Genomic DNA, 19,982 nt, shown 5'->3' with positions numbered 1-19,982 from the left:
CTCAAAGCTTTACCGCCTTTAATTTAGGGCCGGATCCTGATGACCTCAAATCAAAATCACGACTAATTGAACATTTTACCTCAATTTCAATTAATGAACAATTATTATTATCATTATTAATATTTCTATACACACTGTTATCTGCTCTGTACAAAATGGGGGAAGTATTAACAGAAATTAAAAACTCGATTAGAGGTTCTGAATGTTGGTTTTGATTCATTTTCCCACCCCTCCTGTCCTGCTTCCCATACCTTGTGTTCCCAGACTGCAGACGTAACCCAGAACAATGTCTTTCTTCCCTCTGGCTGCCTTTTCCATGGCAAGGAGGTCAGCGTCTGTGTGGACATACTTGATCTCATCACGCAGAATGGCGCTGGAAGAGAAAAGCTGTCTTCAACTAAACGTCAGATTCACGTTTGGCTCCCTTTTTTTATTCATTGTTTTTCTTACTGTCATTGAAGACCAGCAAAAGACAAAAAGCAATGACTGATTTTTGCTCTGCCTCAATCCCACTGGATCCTCTAAATATATCTAGTTGTAAAGGGTTGCAGTTAAAGCTTCATACTATAACACAGGGAGTATGGCTTACTTACAACAGGACTTCAGAGACTATGGAGTTGACGTCAAAGATGGTGTCCAAATCAAAACTCAAGAACTCCTTCCCGCCTCTATCATCACAAAGAGCACCGTTAGAGAGAGTCCAACCACACAGACACAAAAATCCTCTCCACGTGAACATTTTAGTGTTCAGTTTCTCACTGCTTTGGAAAGCTACTGATTTAACTTTATGGACATTTTGGAGGCTTTTGCTTTTTTTTTTGCAGTTACTTTCACTCATCACATTTCAGGTACACCAAAAATCGAATGCAAACCGCCACACTGGCTTTGCCACAAAATCTACTTTTAAGGAGAAGCTGTCACAGTCAAGAAGTTCACTTTATGTCAAAAAGTTTATTTTTACTGAGGTCAAAGTGGGTGGCAGGATTACATTTAAGTTTTCATAATACTTTGTCTGCATCCAGGTTTAAAGCTTCATATAGTATTATTTATGCCTGGAAGTATCTATGAGGACAGCTGGGATAACATTTACGGTATTGATCAGAATCACTGTATTTGTCACAAAGCTTTAGCAGTAGGCCACCTAAATTAAGGTAAAGTTCCCGTGGCCTCTGGTGCAGAGGTTGTATTGTGGTTGCCAACAGTTGAATTTAGGAGCTGCTCACCTATGGAAACCCATGCCACGAAGCTCCCGCTGCACAGTTCTTGTGCTGATGTTCATGCCAGAGGAGGTTATTGAGTCAGTTGCCAGCTTTTATGCACTATGAGCCTCAGGCCTCAGCGGCCCCCGCTCTGTAACTCTGCCACTCTGTGGCTGCTTTGCTGTGGTTCCCAAATGCTTCCACTCTGTAACACCACTATTTACAGTTGGCGTGGAATTGTCTAGGAGGGAGGAAATTTCACAAACTGACTGGTGTCAACAACGGCGTCCTATCAAAGTACCACACTAAAATTCAGTGAGCTCTCCAGAGTGAGCCATTCTTTCACAAAGAATTTGTTAAGGCTGACTGCACGGCTGGGTGCGTGATTTTTGGCAAAGAGCTCAAATCTGAACACAGAGCTAAATTACACATTTGTCACATTCAAAGCGGTTTACACTTTCTGTGACTATCCTTCTCCATCCTTCCCCCTGTGAACAAATGTCAGTAAATTAACTTGGAAACCACAGAGACAATAAGCAGCACTTGTCTGAGTGAACCTTAACTGAATTTATTCTACTCATTTCCAGATTCATACTTTTATTTTGTATTCTATCGCTGTAGCTTTGCATGATTCAAAACCATTCAAAGTTTCCCCTCCCTTTAGGCCATCTTTCTGTGTCTGTGTAGATTCTCATCCAGGTCATAGTATCTCTGGAGCTTCTTTTTGTTTCTTGAAGACGTTTCACCTCTCATCCGAAAGGCTTCTTCAGTTCTCAACCAAATGGTGTCTCCACCAAGAAACAAAAAGAAGTCCATTCGCCTTTTTTTCAAGTTCCAGAGACTTTCTTCTGATTGGCTGCCCCTCACAAACAGAAGCTTTAAACAGCAGTGTGTTGAAACAACTGAATAATGAAAAATAATTATTTAAGAAAAATATCATCAGGACTAACATGTGCATATTCAGGACATTTTGGAACCAACCCCTACTGAGCACTATTCAACCTACCTGAACAAAAAAGCCGTGCGCTGCAGCCGCTCATCTGTGCAGTATGTGTGAACCAGTTCTGTGTTACAGTTCACCTAAAAAGCAACAAGAAAAAAAAAGAAGATTCAATACCAACTTCTATGACTGATGAAGCACAGGGCACACAGGGTGCTCCACTCACCTTACCAACTAGTACTCCATAGTCCTGAAGAGCTTCAGCAGACTTCTCCAACTCCACCAGGAACAGAGAGATGGTCGGAGTGGCTGGAAACAGAGGAGGGAACAAAGCGCTTCTTTCCATTAACCTGACTCCAGACCTCTCCAAGATAAGCAAACAGTTTTAATGTATGCTGAGTTTTCCCTTCCTCCCTTTGTGCTACACTTTCAAATCTATTACAGGTTGAAATTTCTATAAAATGCAACGTTCACTGTAAAGGTTTTACCACAATAAAGACAACATCTGTGACAGTTCAGGTGCTGATAGCCACCGTGATGGGACAGCTCTCCTCATGTGCCACCTAATTTTGTGCATGATACATAAGCTCTGTGGCTTGTTCTTCATCACTGAATGTCTGAATGAAAACATGAGAAATATAAAAGGTAAAAGCCAGACAGCATGTCATCACTTTAACAAATGGATGAAGCAGCCATGCTATGGATCTAATTGTCTGAAAGGGGATTTATAGCAAAGATTAAATGGACAGTGGTTTATAAAATAATACTAAAATCCCACAGCTGGAGTTTCTGCAGACTCTGGATGGCGGATACACCTAATAACACAGTTTGTTCTCAATTCTGTTCAGTATTTCTAGTTCTTTAAATTTCATTTGGCTTCATGTTAAAAAAAAACAGTTATGCTACTAACACAAACTAATACTGTTCAAAACAGTTGACACTAGAGTCTATTTTATTATGCTACAATGTTGCTGTTAAGCAGCTCTTAAAATTCAGTGTTTCAGCATTGACGTCGTAGCCATGTCAGTAAACTGGACTATCCTATTTTCAGGTGTGTTTTTAATATTGTGTCCCACCGTGTTTATTGAACAGCCCAGTGCTGAGGCACAGGGACCGGCTCAGCTCAAAAATACAGCAGCACCTCTCAAAAAAACCCCTCTCAGTTTATCAGCTGACACTGGCCCTGCTGAGTGTTACTGGTGGCTAAGATGGCCAGTAGTTATCTGTTGTGTCATACTGTGTGTTAGCTAAATGCTCAAACATTCTGTGCTGAAGAGCTAAAAGACTTTTAAAATTGCTCAATTCTTTAATAACGTATGTGCTTCCCTAGAAGAGAGGGGAGAATAAATAACAATAAATAAAAACACTGATGAAAAAAAATCTGTACCTCTACATCACCTATCAGCATGATATCAGCTGGAAATTTCACAATGGATGCATCGATAACAACAACCAAAATGACCGCAAAGAAGTGTACAATGATAAAAATGAGACACTAAATGACACACTGACACAGAGGTGCAAAATGACCCCTGTGAGCGACTAAGTGACCGAGTTGAGACACAGAAAAAAAGCAAATTCAATAATATGAGAAACAAAATCTACAATATGAGACGATTGAGCTGCAGAATGAGACAAATCTGAGAAAGCAAAACAAGCAGAGCTGAAAGGGTGCACTGGCAGGCCGACTGTCACACACTGTTTATACACAGCCCAAAACAACACATTGCTGCTTTAAGATTCATTTTGGTGCGTCTAACCCTCCAGCATCATGTACAATCTCTGAAAAGCTCCCCTTCATTCCTTCATGTTTACGCTCTCATGCAAATGTGCTGCACAGCTCCTTATGTCAGGCTGGCAGCTGATGTCATCAGCATGTACGATGAATCAAAATGCACCTTTTTTTGTAAGCACGCAGTGACCCTACATGTTTAAAATTACATGCCTGGTAATGAAAAGTGTGGGATCTCTGACAAATGTATTGCAGCTGAAGTGTAGGTAGCATGAACAGTGAAGCAGCCTACCTTGATGCTCAAAATAGATGAACATCATCTTCCCAGAATGCAATTTCTCATAAAAGTCTGCAGCTGTGTATTCAATTAGGTCTGACGTGTTGGCTTTGTCTGTGCACCGTCCTGACCTCATCCACAGCAGGAAGACAGCAAACCACATCCACATCATGGCTGAGGTGTGTTCCCTGCAAGAAACGCTGCTGCTGCTGTGAAAGGAGCACAGAAATGAGTGGGTTTTATGGTCAGGATGCTTCATTGCTTTAATGTAAGTTTAAATATAGTGGCTGTAATAATCTCCGCTTAGGGGAAGCTCCAAACTGTCGTATGTGGGACTAGCTGTTATTTTATGCAACCTACACTATACTGAAGTAGTTCATAGTTCTTGTTCAGCTCAATTAAATGAACAAGTGCGCGCAGAAAGTGACAAAACATGCTACCTGTTACCTGAAGAAGCAGAGTGCAGGGAAACCTTAAGGTTACACTTGTTTCTTCCCAAGTGGCAAAAACCACAACAAAGCCTTGATGAAGGGAGAAACAAACATTACGACGATAACCGTGAACAAAAACCTATCTTACAAACTTACAAATCAGAACAAAGTCTAAAACTGGCGTTTTAAGTTTTTCTTAAAGGCTAGTTGATTAGCTAGGCTTGTTAGCTGCCTACTGATGGATATTCGTTGGAAGGGCTTTAAATAGCTAACAGTCAGGTGACGTTAGTTTAAAATGTATAATATGCGTGTCGCTGTACTGTCCGTGGGGGGTGCAGGCCCAAGACAAAAAAAAAAAAAAAAAAAGTTTGCAGCGTTGTTTTTCACCGGGTTACACAGTGAAATCTGACAATGTATCTTCTCAGAGGGACTCGCCATTCTCAGCGGAACACTAGCCAACTCTCAGCACTTCCTGTAAGCCTTTCACAATAAAGCTGCTATAAAGTTAATTCTTTTTTTTTTTAATTGTTTCGTTTTGTTTCGTTTCATTATCTATCAGACTGTTTGCTTGTTTTAGTTTTTTTTTTTTTTTTACATTTAATTTTTAGTAGTTTCAGCATTTCAGATTTTGTACTACAATTCAAACACAAAACTTAGGCCCGTTTACACGAAACCGTTTCGGTGTCGTTTTGCCGTCTTCGTTTCCGAAAGCGTTTACACTGAGACATTTCAGAAACGATCTCCGTTTACACCGAAACGCAAAACGGTGAAACACTGCAGTTCCAGGCCACAAGTTGGCGGTGTGGATATATGAGCCATAACCATAGTGCGCATGTGCGAGTGCCCCCCCTTTCCAAAAATTATCATTTTCACTCGTGTGTAAACAGGGCCTGAATGACTCACAGTCCGTAGGCTCCTGTCTTAGTAAATGTATACAGTGATTCCTCCTCTAACCTGCTGATAAAGTTGAACTACAAGGAAAGACTAACACTGAAGACATTTTCTGTATTTTAGATTTGCGAGCACAATTTTGTATATTGTTTCAATTATACTATCCAAAAGTCTTGAGCCATCTGTCATTGCTTTATATTTTTCTAGGAAAATTGATTCCCCCCCCCCCCCCCCCCGACCTGACTTTCAAATACTGTTCATCTGCTGTAGATATTTGCTTTAGTTCTCCAGTTTACCAGCTTCTCCGTTTTTTGTTGTTGTTGTTTTTTTAAAGGACATCCTGCACATCATGCCAAAATATGCCAAGTTTTCAGCTAATCAATCTTTGGGAAATCACCGTGTTGGTGCAAAAATGCTATCTTACTCAAGACCACTTGAAATTTTTCAAGGTTGTCTGATTTCTTGGAAGCAAAACTGAAAGAAATTAGAGGTAGCTCAAGACGTTTCTATTTATTTTTCTAGTGTGTTTTTAGTTAACTGGAGTCTCAACCACGCTGTATGCAAGTTTATGCTCTTACACTGAAAGCACAAGACGTTTCTAAGAGTATTGGGTCCTTCTAACTTGACGCAGTTTTGAATCAGTTATTTTGATGCATATGTATCTCTCTCTATCTAGCGGGGGGAGAGACGCCCACTCGCGTCTTTGAACCAAACAGATCAGGGAAACGCTTTGACTTCAGCAAATCGCCAATCACAAGAGCGCAGGGGGCGGAAACTTCCGCAGCTGACATCATCGTAACCCAACGAAGTATGAAGGTTCTGGAGGCTGGGTGGGCCGATTAGCCAATGAAACGGCGAAGTGAAAAAGTGGGCGTGGTCTTGCGTTTCACTGGGGAGATCGGAAACTAGCTAGAATCTCCGGCTCGAGAGTCAGATGTTTCTCACGAAAACAAGGCAGGTGATGAGCCAAGATGGCGGCCTGCGGAGAGCTAGTTTCCGCGTTAATTGGGAGCAAGGGGGCGGGTCTATATAGCTGCATCACAGCTGATCTGGAGGTTTTCCCCCCCTCAAGTTGTTTTTTGCAGAGAGCAGCTTTGCAGAGAATCACAAGGGGACCTCTCTCTTGTTTTCCTTTTCTCTGGCTTGTTATTTTAACCTGGCGCTTTCAAAAACTAAATCCATTTTTTTTTCTCGTTAGCGCCACATCGAATTTAAAGCACAGCGCAGTTTCACAATGCCACTTCTTTTCAGAATAAACTGCTTTTATCGTAATTTTTCACCCGCACACCCTCGTCTTTTTTGTCATCCACAGTGAATTTAGCACAGGTCTGACCCAGTTTTAAGTGTGTTTGCCTTCACTGCACCCCATGTGTTAGTGCGAGCCGCCGGTGGAGATGTTTTCGGCAGGAGAGGAGGTTCATTCCCAGTTGTTTACCTCACTGACGGAGTCCTCTGGAGCTGCAATCTCCCCAACACTGGAGCTCAGTCTAACTACCGTCTACACCGTCCTCTACTGCCTCTTGTTTGTTTTCGTCTACCTGCAGCTCTGGCTCATTTTGCACTACGGACACAAACGTTTCAGCTACCAGAGTGTGTTTCTGTTCCTGTGCTTGCTGTGGGCAGCGCTGCGGACGACGCTCTTCTCTTTCTACTTTAAAAATGTGGTGCAGGCCAACCAGCTGCAGCCTCTGGCCTACTGGCTGCTCTACTGCTGCCCCGTCTGCCTGCAGTTCTTCACCCTCTGCCTGCTCAACCTCTACTTCACACAGGTGAGTGTGTGTAGGTGTGTGTGTGTGTGTGTGTGTGTGTGTGTGTGTGTGAGAGAGAGAGAGATTTGCAGGGTTTGTGAGAGACCCGATTTCATAAAATTGCTGACGTTGCAGTTTGTTTTGTTTGAATGTTACTCATTCTGTACATATGACTACATTTAATACACAGTTTAACTTGCATACAAGTAAATGGCACTGTGAATATGTCGTGTTGCACTGTATTGAGTCATTACATTAACCCAGTATGCTGTAGGAAAAGTTATGCCAACCATGTCAGCTTTCATGAGGCTATCCTTGAATTAGAGTTCTTATCAAAGCTTACAGCTCTCCGCAGGTCCTGACGGGACTTCTGTGACCTCAGCTGCATTTGATGAAAACTTCACTTGGAATTGGTTTTGGTTTTAAGGTGCATCCACCAGACCTAAATACAAGCATAAATATCCACCAAGACATAATTTGATCCAAACTGCTCAGCCAGCTGCTCAGGGATGCATTTGTCCACCTGTCTAGTGTAAGTGCCAGTCGCAGGCAACCTGGAAACTGCATCCTCACTGTTCTTTAGGTCTAGCACTGCAAATCTTTGCAAGTCACACATGACTTTGGCCTTTCAGTCTGAATAGACTGTATGGATGTTGCAACCATAATGTCACAGGTCCTGTGTTTGAAGGACGCTGACATGCTAACTTTTTGAAACTGTTAGAAGCACCGAGTGTATATGAATGAGAAATGGATGGACACTTGGGCACTCAAACACTAGGCACCTGTCAATCACAAACAAGGTAGGCCCAGCCTAAAGAATGCCCTACATGGACTCTAAAGGGGCCCAAAATATATAAAATTTTATAATACTGAAACTGCATATTGAGTACATAAACTCAGCAGGAAAGCATTTCCAGAGGGCATGAATCAAGAAAGCCAGATTTTTATATAACTGGGCTTCTTTTTGCAAACAAGGGATGCGCCCTCTGCTGGCCACTAGAAAGGATCCAGGTTTAAGGCCTCTCAAAACATCTTGGTTTTCTTAGCCTGCCAGTGTAAAACAAATCTTATACTTGTCTAGATACACAGTGACAAAACACCTGCAAAAGCCTTTGAGCTTAAGTGATACAGGCAGGAGTAAAATCTGAACACAAGCAGTAAGCTAGACACATCCTGCAATGTTAGCGAATGAACCCCAATGATCTAGCGATGCGACAGCGAGGAGGAAGAACTCCCTTTTAACAGAAAGAATTGGGCAAAAGGAGGACAGCCCTCTGCTGTAACTGGTTGGGGGGGGGGCGCCTAGAAAAGACAGGGTTTGCAGACACGACAACATACAATAGAGACACTTGGCAGGTGAACCAGTGATCACAGATCATCACACACACCTGTAAAAAGTAGGTTAATGGGATGTAAAAGTTGAAGGTTTTTAAACCCCATGTTCTAATAAAGCTCCTGTGTGTTTCCTAGCTGTATGTAGCTGGTGAGCCTGTTCAAAGTGTAGCTTCAGTTTCCCGTTCATAGCTGTCAGGAGTGGCGCCCGGTGTGGTCTTCTGCTGCTGTAACCCAAATCTTTGATGCGCTGTGCAGTCAGAGATGTTCCTCTGCATACCTTGGCTGTAATGAATGGTCCATCCATACCTAATGGATGGATATAAGTGTGGTATTGTCTTCTTTCTGAAATGTTTGTCATAAATTGAGAATAGCAAAGCTATCCTGTGAGCTAGTTATAGATCTAGAGTCAGTTTTCATTGCACAGTGACTGAAATGGCAGCAATACCCCACCAAAATGTATCTGCAGCCAGATCAATGTGGCCACAGTGATTACCACTGGCCTACATGTTCTTTAGTGGGCTGACTGGTTTGAAGCAGTTTGGGTTGCTGTTGAAAGCTTTGCAAATAGACTTCGTTCATGTCCTGGGGTGAGAGAGGGTGCATTGCCTTAGCTCCTAGCCCCCCGTTAGTGTGCAGTAAGTGGCCTGGACTCAAGAAAACATCCCTGTTTGCGGACTGCTGTCACAGTTGTTTAACACCTGCCCATGCTGGGAATATCATGTGACCGGCCAGCCCAGCGGACAAACATTTTCCAGCCTGTGGTTTTTACATCCGGTCAGGAGCACCTACACACTCTGGGAACTTTTAGTCTGGAACACGACCACAGTTTACTGCTGTGTCATGTGTCTCATTTACATACAGTGAGAGTAAAAAGGAAGCTTGTCCAACTGGCTGAGTGTAGGTTTGGTAATGAAACCAATGGTGTCATATGACTGCTGATTAGTCATTGTTGCTTATCAACTGACCTGCAAATGCACACAAACTCCTGCCTCTCACCCTATGACAGCTGGGATAGGATCCAGCCCCCCCTCCCACAACCCTGAAAAGGATAAGCGGAAGAAAATGGATGGATGCATTAAAATGGCAAAAATGAATCACATTGCATAGAAACATTTTTCCTTTTCATAAAATGGGGGTTATTCCATAACATCTAAACGTGACATTATAGCTCTAAATATAAATTTATCTACGCATGTTAGGAATATCACGGGACTATAACTCCCAGACAAATATTGCCTTGTTTAAATAGGACAAAAGCCAAAAAAAAGCTAGAAACTGAGGACAGGTTAACACTTATTCAGGGTTAACTGGAAGTGTCTTTACTGACCGGTTATTAATGTTTGTTTGTTTTTTTGCGATGTGAATATGACTCATAAAAACTGTCATTTTATTATGTGTACCAGAACAGCTCACAGAGAGGATACAGTTAGCTTTCAATTCTACTCTTAAGAAACTAGAACTGAATGTTATTGAAAGATTGCTAAAATGGCAACATTAGAATGAAGTGCACATTAATCAATAATTATGATAAAGCATATGATTTTACATAATTCATATTTTTACTTTATGTACAATAATTGTGTTTTGATGCTAAAACTTTTGTACTGTTGCTTTAGTAAAGTCATTACTTTTATTTAAGAGTCTAAATATTTGTTTTGCCACCTTGCAAACAGTTATTCATTACAAAACAATATTTAAACTCATGTGCACGTTCAAACAGCATACCGTGCATTTAGTATCAGCACTTCACTGCTCAACGGCACTCTTTAATGTTGAATTCCCTCTGACATATCATCATGCATCTGCTGTGTGACACACACGTGCATGTGTGGAAATGGTGGCTTTCTGATGAGCCAGCTGTGACTCCTGACCTGTGATTTACTTCCCTTTATTAGATTTTATTTTTTTCTGCTTCTTTCAAAAAGTGATAATATAATGATCAGTTTCCTGTGCTGAGATAAAACACAGTATCTACTCATTGCTAAAGGCAAAATATTGATTTGTGGACATTTTTCATAGACTCTTTTGTCTTAACATACATGCAGAAACATAGTACACATGTAGCATACAGCCCAGTAGTCATCTGTTGCCTTGTTCATTTCTAGGTTACAAATTACCTCCTCCTGGCCTACATTCTCACAGTAACTCTGTGTGTGTGTTGAAACTGAGCGTTGACAGCGCTCAGTGTCCTGTGTGTCCAGTGCACTTGTAGCAAACGGCAGTGTCAGAAATTAATTGACTGTATTTAACAACTGTACTAAATATCAGCGCCTCTTGAACAAACTGCGTTTTGGTAAACATCTTTCAAAAGTACAGTACTAGTCAAAAGTATCATTCCAGGAAGTGGGTGAACTCTGTCAGTGAGGTCAGTGTTCCAGCTTGTGTACACTTAAACTGGACTTGTGTACAGTTTGATGTTTGTTAAGCAGCTGCTGATAACATGTTGGCAATAAGGCGGTCAATAGTTAATAGTTTGTTATGCAAGTGTCGGCAGTTTATTAGATTATGTGCTGCAGTTAAGGATATTTGCTTTGGGATTTGTGCCACTGCATGGACAAAATGAGAAATCTAGAAACTTGACACATGTGCCTGTCTTTTACTGCAAACAGCCACTATGACTTAAGTATTGTGTTGAAGAGCAATCTATTAAAGTTGAGCAGGGGCTGGGCCGTACTTATGTGTAATACCAACCTCTACCACAAGACGGTGCAGTGAGTTAACAGGCTAATGATTCAGATTTTACGTTCTTCTGTACAATGATGGCCTGCAAGAATGCAAAACCTCCTGAGGAAATGTAAGGTTGGGTAAAAAGAGAAGTTAGAAGAATAGCAGCATGTATCTGAAAGCATTTTAGCAAACCCACTGGTAACATGCTGCCCCTAGTGGTGAAAGTTTTATCTCTGCACAAGATGACTGCAAAAAGTACCTTTTTAAAGACCAGCATAAAGAACTTGTATTGCAGTGTTTTCTCTTATGTCTATAGCTGCCTCTCATTTTTTTTTATTTACCCATTTGTGTACCGCCAAGCACTGAATATTAAACTGTTCGCTAAAGCAATTACTGTTATTAGCATAGCTGTTATCATATAGCTTCTGGCTAAAATCTAGTCCTCATTTACAATTTGAATGCAGCAATGTGATAATATGTAAAATAAGATGACAGTCTTGTTAAGCAGTAGAGGTTTTGCTAGTGCAGCTGTAATGGTTCTATAGTTTTATTGTCCCACAGGGACAATCTGGCTTACAGAGAGCAATCGTGAGTCATCAAAGACAAAAACATCCAGAAATGCAATTTCTAAAATCAACAATACAGAAAAGAGAAGAACACAACGTGACCCTGTCAAACCTCCAGCTAGAAAACCCGAATTACCTCTTAGTCGAAGAGCTAACAGTGTATGGATTAAAAGACTGATAATTTAGTCTGTTAGTGCTTCCTGTGGAAGCAACATCTCTGTCCAGATGGAAGCAATTTAAAGTGGCCCAACTGTGGTTCTCCTCATCTTCTCAGCTCTGTAAGCCAAAAGTTGTGGCTTCGGACTGCTCTAAACTCTCAGTATCACGCAGGTGTTTTTATTTATTTATTTTCCTGGCTCTGTATGATGTAATCAATTGTTGAGGATATCCAGCTCTGGCTGTGAGCACAGAAGCCCCACCCACCTGCTGTTCAAATCATTTATTTGTGAGCGGCAACCAATCAGAAGAAAGTTGGCTTGAGAAGAGGGTGGTCTCAAAAGGAGTGTGGCTAACATGGCTTGTTTTCAGCCTGTGGATGAACTGAGGAATTGTTGCTCTGTTAGATTCCAGTAATGAAAATATGGACTGAAACTACACGGTCGTCCAGTAAAACTACATTTCCCTGTGATTTACATCACATCTGTGCAGTAATGCGTCTGTGCATTCTTATGGGGGGGGGATTTTTAATGTTACATTGCCTTATAATTGTAATAAGTTATATTATTATTTTGTTTGTTTGTTTTTTAGGTGATGTTCAAAGCTAAAGCCAAGTATTCACCAGAACTCACAAAGTACAAGTAAGTCTGTTTTTTATCTGTTGCAGTATTTGTTCTTATGTAAAATGTAGGATTTTTTCATATATACAGCATATATGTTAATTGCATTTATTAATGAAATATTCCTCTTGACCTTGATTGGCTAAGACAGAAATTCAGAATCTTGTAAGATCTTTCCTCCCCTTATGGCCAGAACCTCTTTTGTCTTCCTCATTCTTTATATGCACACACACATGCACATACGAACAGATGGTTTGCAGCTTCAGCACTATGAATATTAATCAGTTGTTGTGTGTGAATAAAGTCACATTTTTGGCTATCCTTTTACTGGCTGTCTGTATTTGACTCCCTGTTTCACTCCCCAGGGTTCCCCTGCGTTTGTTCTTCCTGTGTCTCAGTATATTTTTCCTGGTGGTGAATTTAACTTGTGCATTGTTGGTGCAAGGAGCTCTAGAGCGCTCTGAATCACCAAGGTACACAAATATTAAAAAACACTATTAATTGAATGTTTTCTGCTTAGTGAAAATGCAAAGAGAAAGCATTCATTCAAAGTAGTATTTTCATTTTGGTATAAGTCACTATTTAAGAACATTGACAAACATCTCTGTTTCCAGTGATGGGGGTGTCAGACATGCAGTCTTGGCACGGGTCCTGATCAATGACAGTCTGTTTGTGCTGTGTGCCATATCTCTGGCTGTGTGCGTCTTCAAGATCGCCAAGATGTCATCTGCCAACGTTTATCTCGAGTCCAAGGTAGGAAAAAAAAAAAGCGTAAATTCCCAAATTTATTCACTTTTTTTTTTTTTTTTTTGCTTTCTTATATTAAATAAATAGTTAATATTCAACAACATAAGGTATTAGAAAATTAATAATGTTGACAGTAGTCACTCAGTGTTTACAAATTATGCACTTTCCATCCGCACTGTATTTGGGAAGTGAAGAAAATTGTCAGTGGCGCAAAAAGGGGGTATGCACTATATGCAATGCATAGGGGCACCGCACAAAAGGGGGGCGCCTAAAAATGTGTCCACATACACCTCAAAGTATATAGCTGCGCACCTGAAAATTGTAACCTTGGTATTTTCATCCCATCTAGCTGTGGCAGTTTAACAGCGCCTGTTTTCACCTGCATGTGGTCGTGACAGTTCTGAAGACTCTGCAGGTGCCTTTGACGTGATTCCTGAACACGCGTTAGTGCATCAGGAAGTACGCCATAGAACAGGAACCTCGGTTCATGTAACTTTATCGGCTACCCTGCAACCAGCCACCAGGGGGCGATTTGAGATATATTGGTTTCACTTCCCAAAGGTCCGAAAATGTGAATTTATTTCACACTACAAAGTAAACTATAAAGTGTGTTTTAACCCTTTAAACAGGGAATACTGACTTAGGGAGCGAGGCAGCTCTGTAAAGCAACCACAGAAATCCAGTGAGAGACGATGTTGCTCAATAGAGTCATGCTTTTACAAAATGAATAACATTAGCATGCTTTTGTTTGTCTGCACAAGTTCAGAACATTGTAACTTGTTTATTCTTATGTACAGTAACATTTAACATCTCCCTTTTAAACATTACCCACTTTTACTTGCAGCAGTAGAAAGAACAGCAACATAAACAGTGCATATTTGTACGCATATTTGTAAAGTTCATATCTCTCTTGTAACTCAGTTTTTGCCTGTAATCTGACATGTCGCAGGCTGGGTGTTGGTGGAGCACATCTGTGGCCCACATCTGCCATTAAATTACAGGATAATGTAGCTGTAGCTGGTGGTACAGATCACATCTCAGTTTGCTATCTGTTAACTACAGGAGCAGGACCCCCCCCCCCCCCCCCCCCCCCCCCTTCCCCCCAAATAAATAAATAACTAAACTACAGGATAATGGACGACTGATGCATGAGGTTGTAATAAGCACAGAAATTCTTCCTCCAGGGTACATCGGTGTGCCAAGCGACAGCCATCGGTGCCATGGTGATTCTCCTCTACACGTCCAGAGCCTGTTATAACCTGGTGGTGGTGGCCCTTTCCCCACAGGACAGACTCAGTCCCTTTAATTATGGCTGGTACAGTGTTTCTGATCAGGTAATGTATGTGTGTTCAGCTGAGAAATGTGCCCTTTTTTTAGCCTGTGTGTGTGTGTGTGTGTGTGTGTGTGTGTGTACAGACAGTCCATCTAAGGAGATTTGGGAAGGCAATGCTTAAAGGGGTAAAGGGCTTTGTTTGCTATTAATAACTGTGTGTCTGCGCGTGTCTGTGTGAACTGACCTACATTAAGGTTCAGTCTTTGAGATGGACAGGCCATTTTAAATCATTCTGTTGTGTATTTGTGTGTGTTGCACAGAGCAAACAAACAGGCATCTGATAGGAGTATAATCTGATATTACAAATCATTCCTTTAATCCGGCTGTCAGTCCAGCATCGTTCTGTCTGTGAGCATTAGTGTAGATCACAGGAAGATATGCACTTACACTTAATGGACAATTAATAATTGTCTGAATTATTTTTTTAAAAATGTATTATTATTATTTATTTTGGTGTTTTTGTCTGAGGAAATTAATTTACTATTACATTACTAGCCAGAGTATTGGATAACTGCCTGACTGATTATAGGATTTTTATACCAACATTTAGTGACTTAAAAATTCACTATTCCAATATGTATCTGATGATGGATATTAAGTCCCTCTGTTTAGCCTCTTTCTGAAATAAGCTACTTTAGCATCTGTCTCTTTAAGGTCCTCTTATATGAAAGCCTGCTCTTTTCTGATTGGCCAACTCTGGAAACCTGCTGAGGGGCAGGGTACACCGCTTGCTAGTTGTATATCCCTATTTAGTGAGTCTGCTGTGTCTGTTGTGGTTTTGAATCACAGGATTTATTTGGCATAATGTTTATCTTGATTATCTTATTAGAACTTTAGCTCCTTTAATATATCAATCTGTTATATGACCTTGTAAAGAAAGAAAAGCATAACAAGTTCCCTTTAATAAACTAGAGCTGCAGAAGTTGTGTGATAATTGATACAATTAAAACACACCACTCATGTAGCTAGAGCCAAGAGTTTATTAGCTTAGCTTCCAACTGGAGGGAGGGAACAGAAACTTGAGTTGTGTGGTCTACATATTTCATGTTATTTTTATATTTTGGTTTGCGTACAGACGATGCAAACATCTGGAAGCAGTCTTTTTAAATGTATAAAGGCTAGCAGTTTGTTCCTGCTCTCAGCCTTTAGGCTAAGCTGCGATAATTGCTAGCTACAAAACGGGAACATCGATATGAGAGCGGTATCAATGTGTTCTGAAACATTGTGAATATTTCAGTATTTTTCTGCTGTTTATTCAGTTATTCAGTTGTTTACTGTCTTCATTGTGTTTTATATATCACAATGATATATAAGAAAATATCCATAACACAGTGTGTGTTTGCGTTAAAGGCTGATGTACAGGAGATCAGCGGTGAGACCTACATCGTGTTTGGGATCATTCTGTTCTTCTGGGAGCTGCTGCCTACCAGCCTAGTTGTGGTTTTCTTTAGAGTCCAGAGACCCAACCAAAACCTGGTAAACTTACAAGTTAAAAGTACAAATCTTCAATGAGCTTTTTTTTTTTTTAAAGTGGCAAATTTGTGACTGACTAAATATCTGCATCTCTCAGGCTCCAGGAGGTATGATCAACAGCCATAGTTTCAGCTCCAGGGCTTATTTATTTGACAATCCCAGGCGGTATGACAGTGATGACGACCTGTCCAGAAGCATCAATAATAGGACTGATCGGACCAGGTGGGCATGAACAGTTCCAGTTAAAATACACGATCTTTAAAATTTGTTAAACTTTGTGTTTTAGTTTTCTTAAATAATTTAATGTGCCTCTCCCTTCTTCCTCCTCCTTAATGCCCCTTATTAATCCTTTAATTTCTCATACCTTCAGTCTACTGTCTACCACACCCCAAATGGGAACATCCACTTGGTATGGCTCCATACAGCGTAATGCGCCTTTAGCAGCGGGCGTGGCGTCCGCCCAGCAGCCGCCATCTTCCACTGCGCCCCTCCTTTTTGCCTACGGAAACATCCAGAGTCACCATCACCACCATCACAACTACTACTCCACCCCGCAGAACAACTACCACCATCACCATCACAGTAACTACTATTCCACGCCACAGAATTATCACTGCGGATCACAGACGTATTTCTGCACCCCACAAAATTAAGCTGGATCTGTCATCAAGATCAAAAAAAAAAAAAAAAAAACTGATTACTAATTCTGTGTTTTTTGTCAGCTTTCTGCTTAACCGACGGCATCATAGCTTGTACTTGTACAAAACTGTTTCTCTGGACCTAGTTGTACATAAAACTTGGGTCACTAAATAATTCTGGAGAAATATGGAGGTATAAATGACGAAAAAGTTGGCACACCATGACTACATGCTTTTTGGGGCCATCTTTGAACAGGGAACACCATTCGCAGCACTAGTGGCTAAGATGCATTAAAAAATATATATATTATTTTAGTCAATTTCTGAGATTGGAACCATCAATGACCAGAAAAATCATCGTTCTCATCAACCTTTTTTCTCTTTCCTGGTAAATTCCACTCAAACACCATGGAAGGTACATTTCTGCACTAAGCTAAAGTGGCTAATCATGAAGCTGCAACAGCGTGTCAGCGAAGGGTTCAGGATTTATAATATCAAATTGTTGTTTGGGTCATTCGACCATTTGTAATAGAAATATAAAAATACAAGAATTTTATTTGGCAATAAAGTCTAAGTTGGGGAAAGTGCACTGTAGGTGGGCTCTTTCAGGAGAACACTGTTCTACAGTTCAGTATTGAGTTATCACACGCATTAACCCTTCTTTGCATCTTTCTCAAGGTACAGTATTTAAGAATGATATCAAAATGGCTACGTAAACACAACAAAAATCAGTCATCAACTCTAGCTGGTCACTGGAGACGAGGGCAGCGACCGGGGGGAAAATGTTGTTTTGTGCGCTTGCCACTGTTTACTAATGCAGTTACTTTTTAAGAAGATAAAGCTAATAAAAAGTTAAATTATCATTCTTTGTTTTGTTTGCTACCCGGATTGAGCCTAATCAAGTAGAACTGATCAGTGCTATGCGGCTTACTAATGGACTACAAACGGAAACCAGGAATCTCTTAAGCTTACAGATTTCTGTGTATTCAGAAATTTGTTTAGAGATTAGTTCCCACAATTCAGATCTGGGGATGTTCTTCACAGTCCCCTTATGCTATACAGAGTGCCCTTGTAGAATGCCCTTGGGAACATCCAACCCTTTGTCGTAATACCATTATAAGCTATGCCATAGAAATCTAACCCTGGGAACACAGGGTCTTCTTGTCTATGAAACTAAATTATGTGCTTCTGCAAAGGAGCTTCTCAGTGTGGTTGTGACAGGAAATAACTTTTGCTAATTTGCCAGCAGATGCTGATGCAGCGAGTGCTAGGTTATAGCCAGCGCTGACGCTTTCTTAATCCGTTTAGCCAAGAAAATCAGCTGAGGCCCAGAAAAATCAAAACATATGAAGCTAATGATGTGTTAAGTCAAAGGCAAATTATTACCTTGGTTCAGGTGTTTTGGGAAAATCTACCACGCAAACAGAAAGCTGTCAACAAGCTTTAAGCTGCTGAATCGCTCCTTTGCTGGCGTGTAATGTTGGATGTGACAAATAAGTTTACAATTCTTAGAAAATCCTGCTACATTTAAAAGGTCATTTTTGTAATTGCCCTCTGCAAAGTTAAACCAGCACTTTCACCACCGGGGGGGGGGGGCGTAATTTTGCCAATGAGTGTGTTGAATTATGTTCATATTTCTTTTTTAGCCATACCCTCATTTTCTCAGGAGGCTTTGCCTTTCTTTAGATTGCCATTAAAATGGGTGTGTACTTAATGACTTGCCTGGTTGACTCGGTGCACCCTCTTGTGTTTCATATTGGTATGACATCAAAGTATGGCCCAGCCCTAATTCAACTCAGGTGATATTGCTTCAACACAATTCAGACGATGTGGACATGAAGTCATAGATTGACTCTTCATGGCTTAAGTTAACTTTGGAAGGGTTTAATGATTTTTTTTTTTTTATTAAATGCAGGAATTTACAATAGCTGCATTTTTAAGATCTGCTTGGCTTCTAGAACATGCCATTGCTGATGTTGGATAAAAATATTTAACGGCTACATCCAGGCATGCTTGGACAAACTTACATGGACATTCGTGAAGATGTAAGACTAGAGCCCAAATGCTATCACAGATTCTTGTGGGTGCACACACTGTCAAGAATTATCAATATGTGGCCTACATCCAGGTTAACTTGGCCCTTAGGCTGTTCGTTAGGAAGTGAAAGTTTCGGTGAAAAGTGACCAAAAACTCCTTAAGGCACCTAATTCTTTGAGCTGTGAGGCAACATTTTGCACTTAGAAAAGGAGTTCACCTTCAGAAGAAAAATGTAGGTTTTTCTCCTCCTACCTTGTATTTTCTGCAGTAATCATCTGTATTCTATATTTTACTATTTATCCTTTTAAAAAAGGAAATCAATGTGCCATCACATTTTGTCATATCTAATAGTTTCATTCCTTACGGAAAATACTTTTGCACAAAAAAAAAAAAAAAAAGGTTGAATGATGTCTGCTGTTAATCGTGTGTCCAAGTTAGTTCATTTCTAATTCATGTGTGTTAAGTGATAGGTTGATTCTGTGTGTGTGTGATCTTATGCTTTTATACGTTAGTGGTTTGTTCTACATTCATTTTTACTGTCTAACAGATTATCCACTTTCCTTCTGCCCCCATCATCATTTCTCAAATGTTCCAAATCTCATAACAGACTACAGGTGTTGCATTTCACTTCCCCAGACCAGAATCCCTTCATCTGTACTACACACCAAAAAAAAAAAAAAAAAAAAAAAAAAGCTCTCCATGTGTTTTGGGAATACACTTCAACAGACTTCAGCTGTCATGAAAGTCGACCTGTAAATGATCATGTGAACTTCATACCAACAAAGAAAAAAAGCAAGACTGTGAACACGTTTGGTTGAGTTTCATGGAACAAATTACCAGTAAAACCATTTAAACTGCAGTTCATGCTTTCCATTGCTTTATCAATGCGTTTTACTGGACATTCTGAAACGCAATGAAGGAAGTGAAGTTCTTATTTTTGGGTCCAGTTGTTCATCTGCAGAGCAGAATGCATGTTTCTGTATCAGAGCGCGACAACTCAGTATCATATTTTCTTTTCCAGGTGTTAATATTTGTGTAAAAATGGTATTTGCTCTTCCTGCTACAAAAATGCAGCGATAACTGTTTATGTTTATGAATTGTTTCATCTGTGGCCATACTGAATGTAATCTACTGTGCAGCAGATCACTAATGATGTATGCAAGACAAACACTACCATGTTTAAATAAAGGCC

General features: G+C 40.5%; 2 protein-coding genes across 7 annotated transcripts in view; one reads left to right on the top strand and one right to left on the bottom strand.

Moving 5' to 3' along the window:
• txndc16 (thioredoxin domain containing 16) overlaps positions 1–5,032 on the bottom strand; it is a 16,386-nt gene extending 11,354 nt beyond the window's left edge. The window contains exons 1-7 of one of the 5 annotated variants that reach the window (XM_030747139.1): positions 4,967–5,032; positions 4,596–4,669; positions 4,164–4,357; positions 2,366–2,448; positions 2,206–2,279; positions 594–668; positions 252–373 (exon numbers count right to left, since the gene is read on the bottom strand). In XM_030747139.1, coding sequence (XP_030602999.1) covers positions 252–373; positions 594–668; positions 2,206–2,279; positions 2,366–2,448; positions 4,164–4,320 — 511 coding nt within the window. In that variant the 5' untranslated portion in view covers positions 4,321–4,357; positions 4,596–4,669; positions 4,967–5,032. Of the gene's footprint in view, positions 1–251; positions 374–593; positions 669–1,223; positions 1,441–2,205; positions 2,280–2,365; positions 2,449–2,627; positions 2,757–4,163; positions 4,568–4,588 lie in introns of those variants that run through there. The other 4 variants (XM_030747153.1, XM_030747133.1, XM_030747146.1 and 1 more) reach the window with 4 other exon arrangements.
• On the top strand, positions 4,273–19,982 carry gpr137c (G protein-coupled receptor 137c). Of its 2 annotated transcripts, XM_030747171.1 has the most exons (9): positions 4,273–4,416; positions 6,783–7,239; positions 12,534–12,583; positions 12,928–13,035; positions 13,177–13,315; positions 14,494–14,643; positions 15,993–16,118; positions 16,213–16,337; positions 16,486–19,982. In XM_030747171.1, exons 2-9 carry the CDS (start codon positions 6,865–6,867, stop codon positions 16,766–16,768), a joined length of 1,356 nt encoding a protein of 451 aa, XP_030603031.1. In that variant the 5' UTR covers positions 4,273–4,416; positions 6,783–6,864; the 3' UTR covers positions 16,769–19,982. The 2 variants fall into 2 exon arrangements, with proteins under 2 accessions (XP_030603031.1, XP_030603023.1); XM_030747163.1 differs by lacking the exon at positions 4,273–4,416 and having other exon boundaries at positions 6,568–7,239.

Source organism: Archocentrus centrarchus, chromosome 2, assembly GCF_007364275.1.
Source record: "Archocentrus centrarchus isolate MPI-CPG fArcCen1 chromosome 2, fArcCen1, whole genome shotgun sequence".
Classification (NCBI taxonomy): Eukaryota; Metazoa; Chordata; class Actinopteri; order Cichliformes; family Cichlidae; genus Archocentrus; species Archocentrus centrarchus.
The sequence above is the reverse complement of the archived record's forward strand: the minus strand, read 5'-3'. Positions and strand labels throughout refer to the sequence as shown.

Excerpts from the sequence above, each read along its gene's own strand:
- gpr137c (XM_030747171.1), top strand. The coding sequence starts at position 6,865 with ATGTTTTCGGCAGGAGAGGAGGTTCATTCCCAGTTGTTTACCTCACTG. Across the intron at positions 14,644-15,992 it reads GGTACAGTGTTTCTGATCAG|GCTGATGTACAGGAGATCAG; the intron begins GTAATGTATGTG and ends TTTGCGTTAAAG. Across the intron at positions 16,119-16,212 it reads AGAGACCCAACCAAAACCTG|GCTCCAGGAGGTATGATCAA; the intron begins GTAAACTTACAA and ends TGCATCTCTCAG.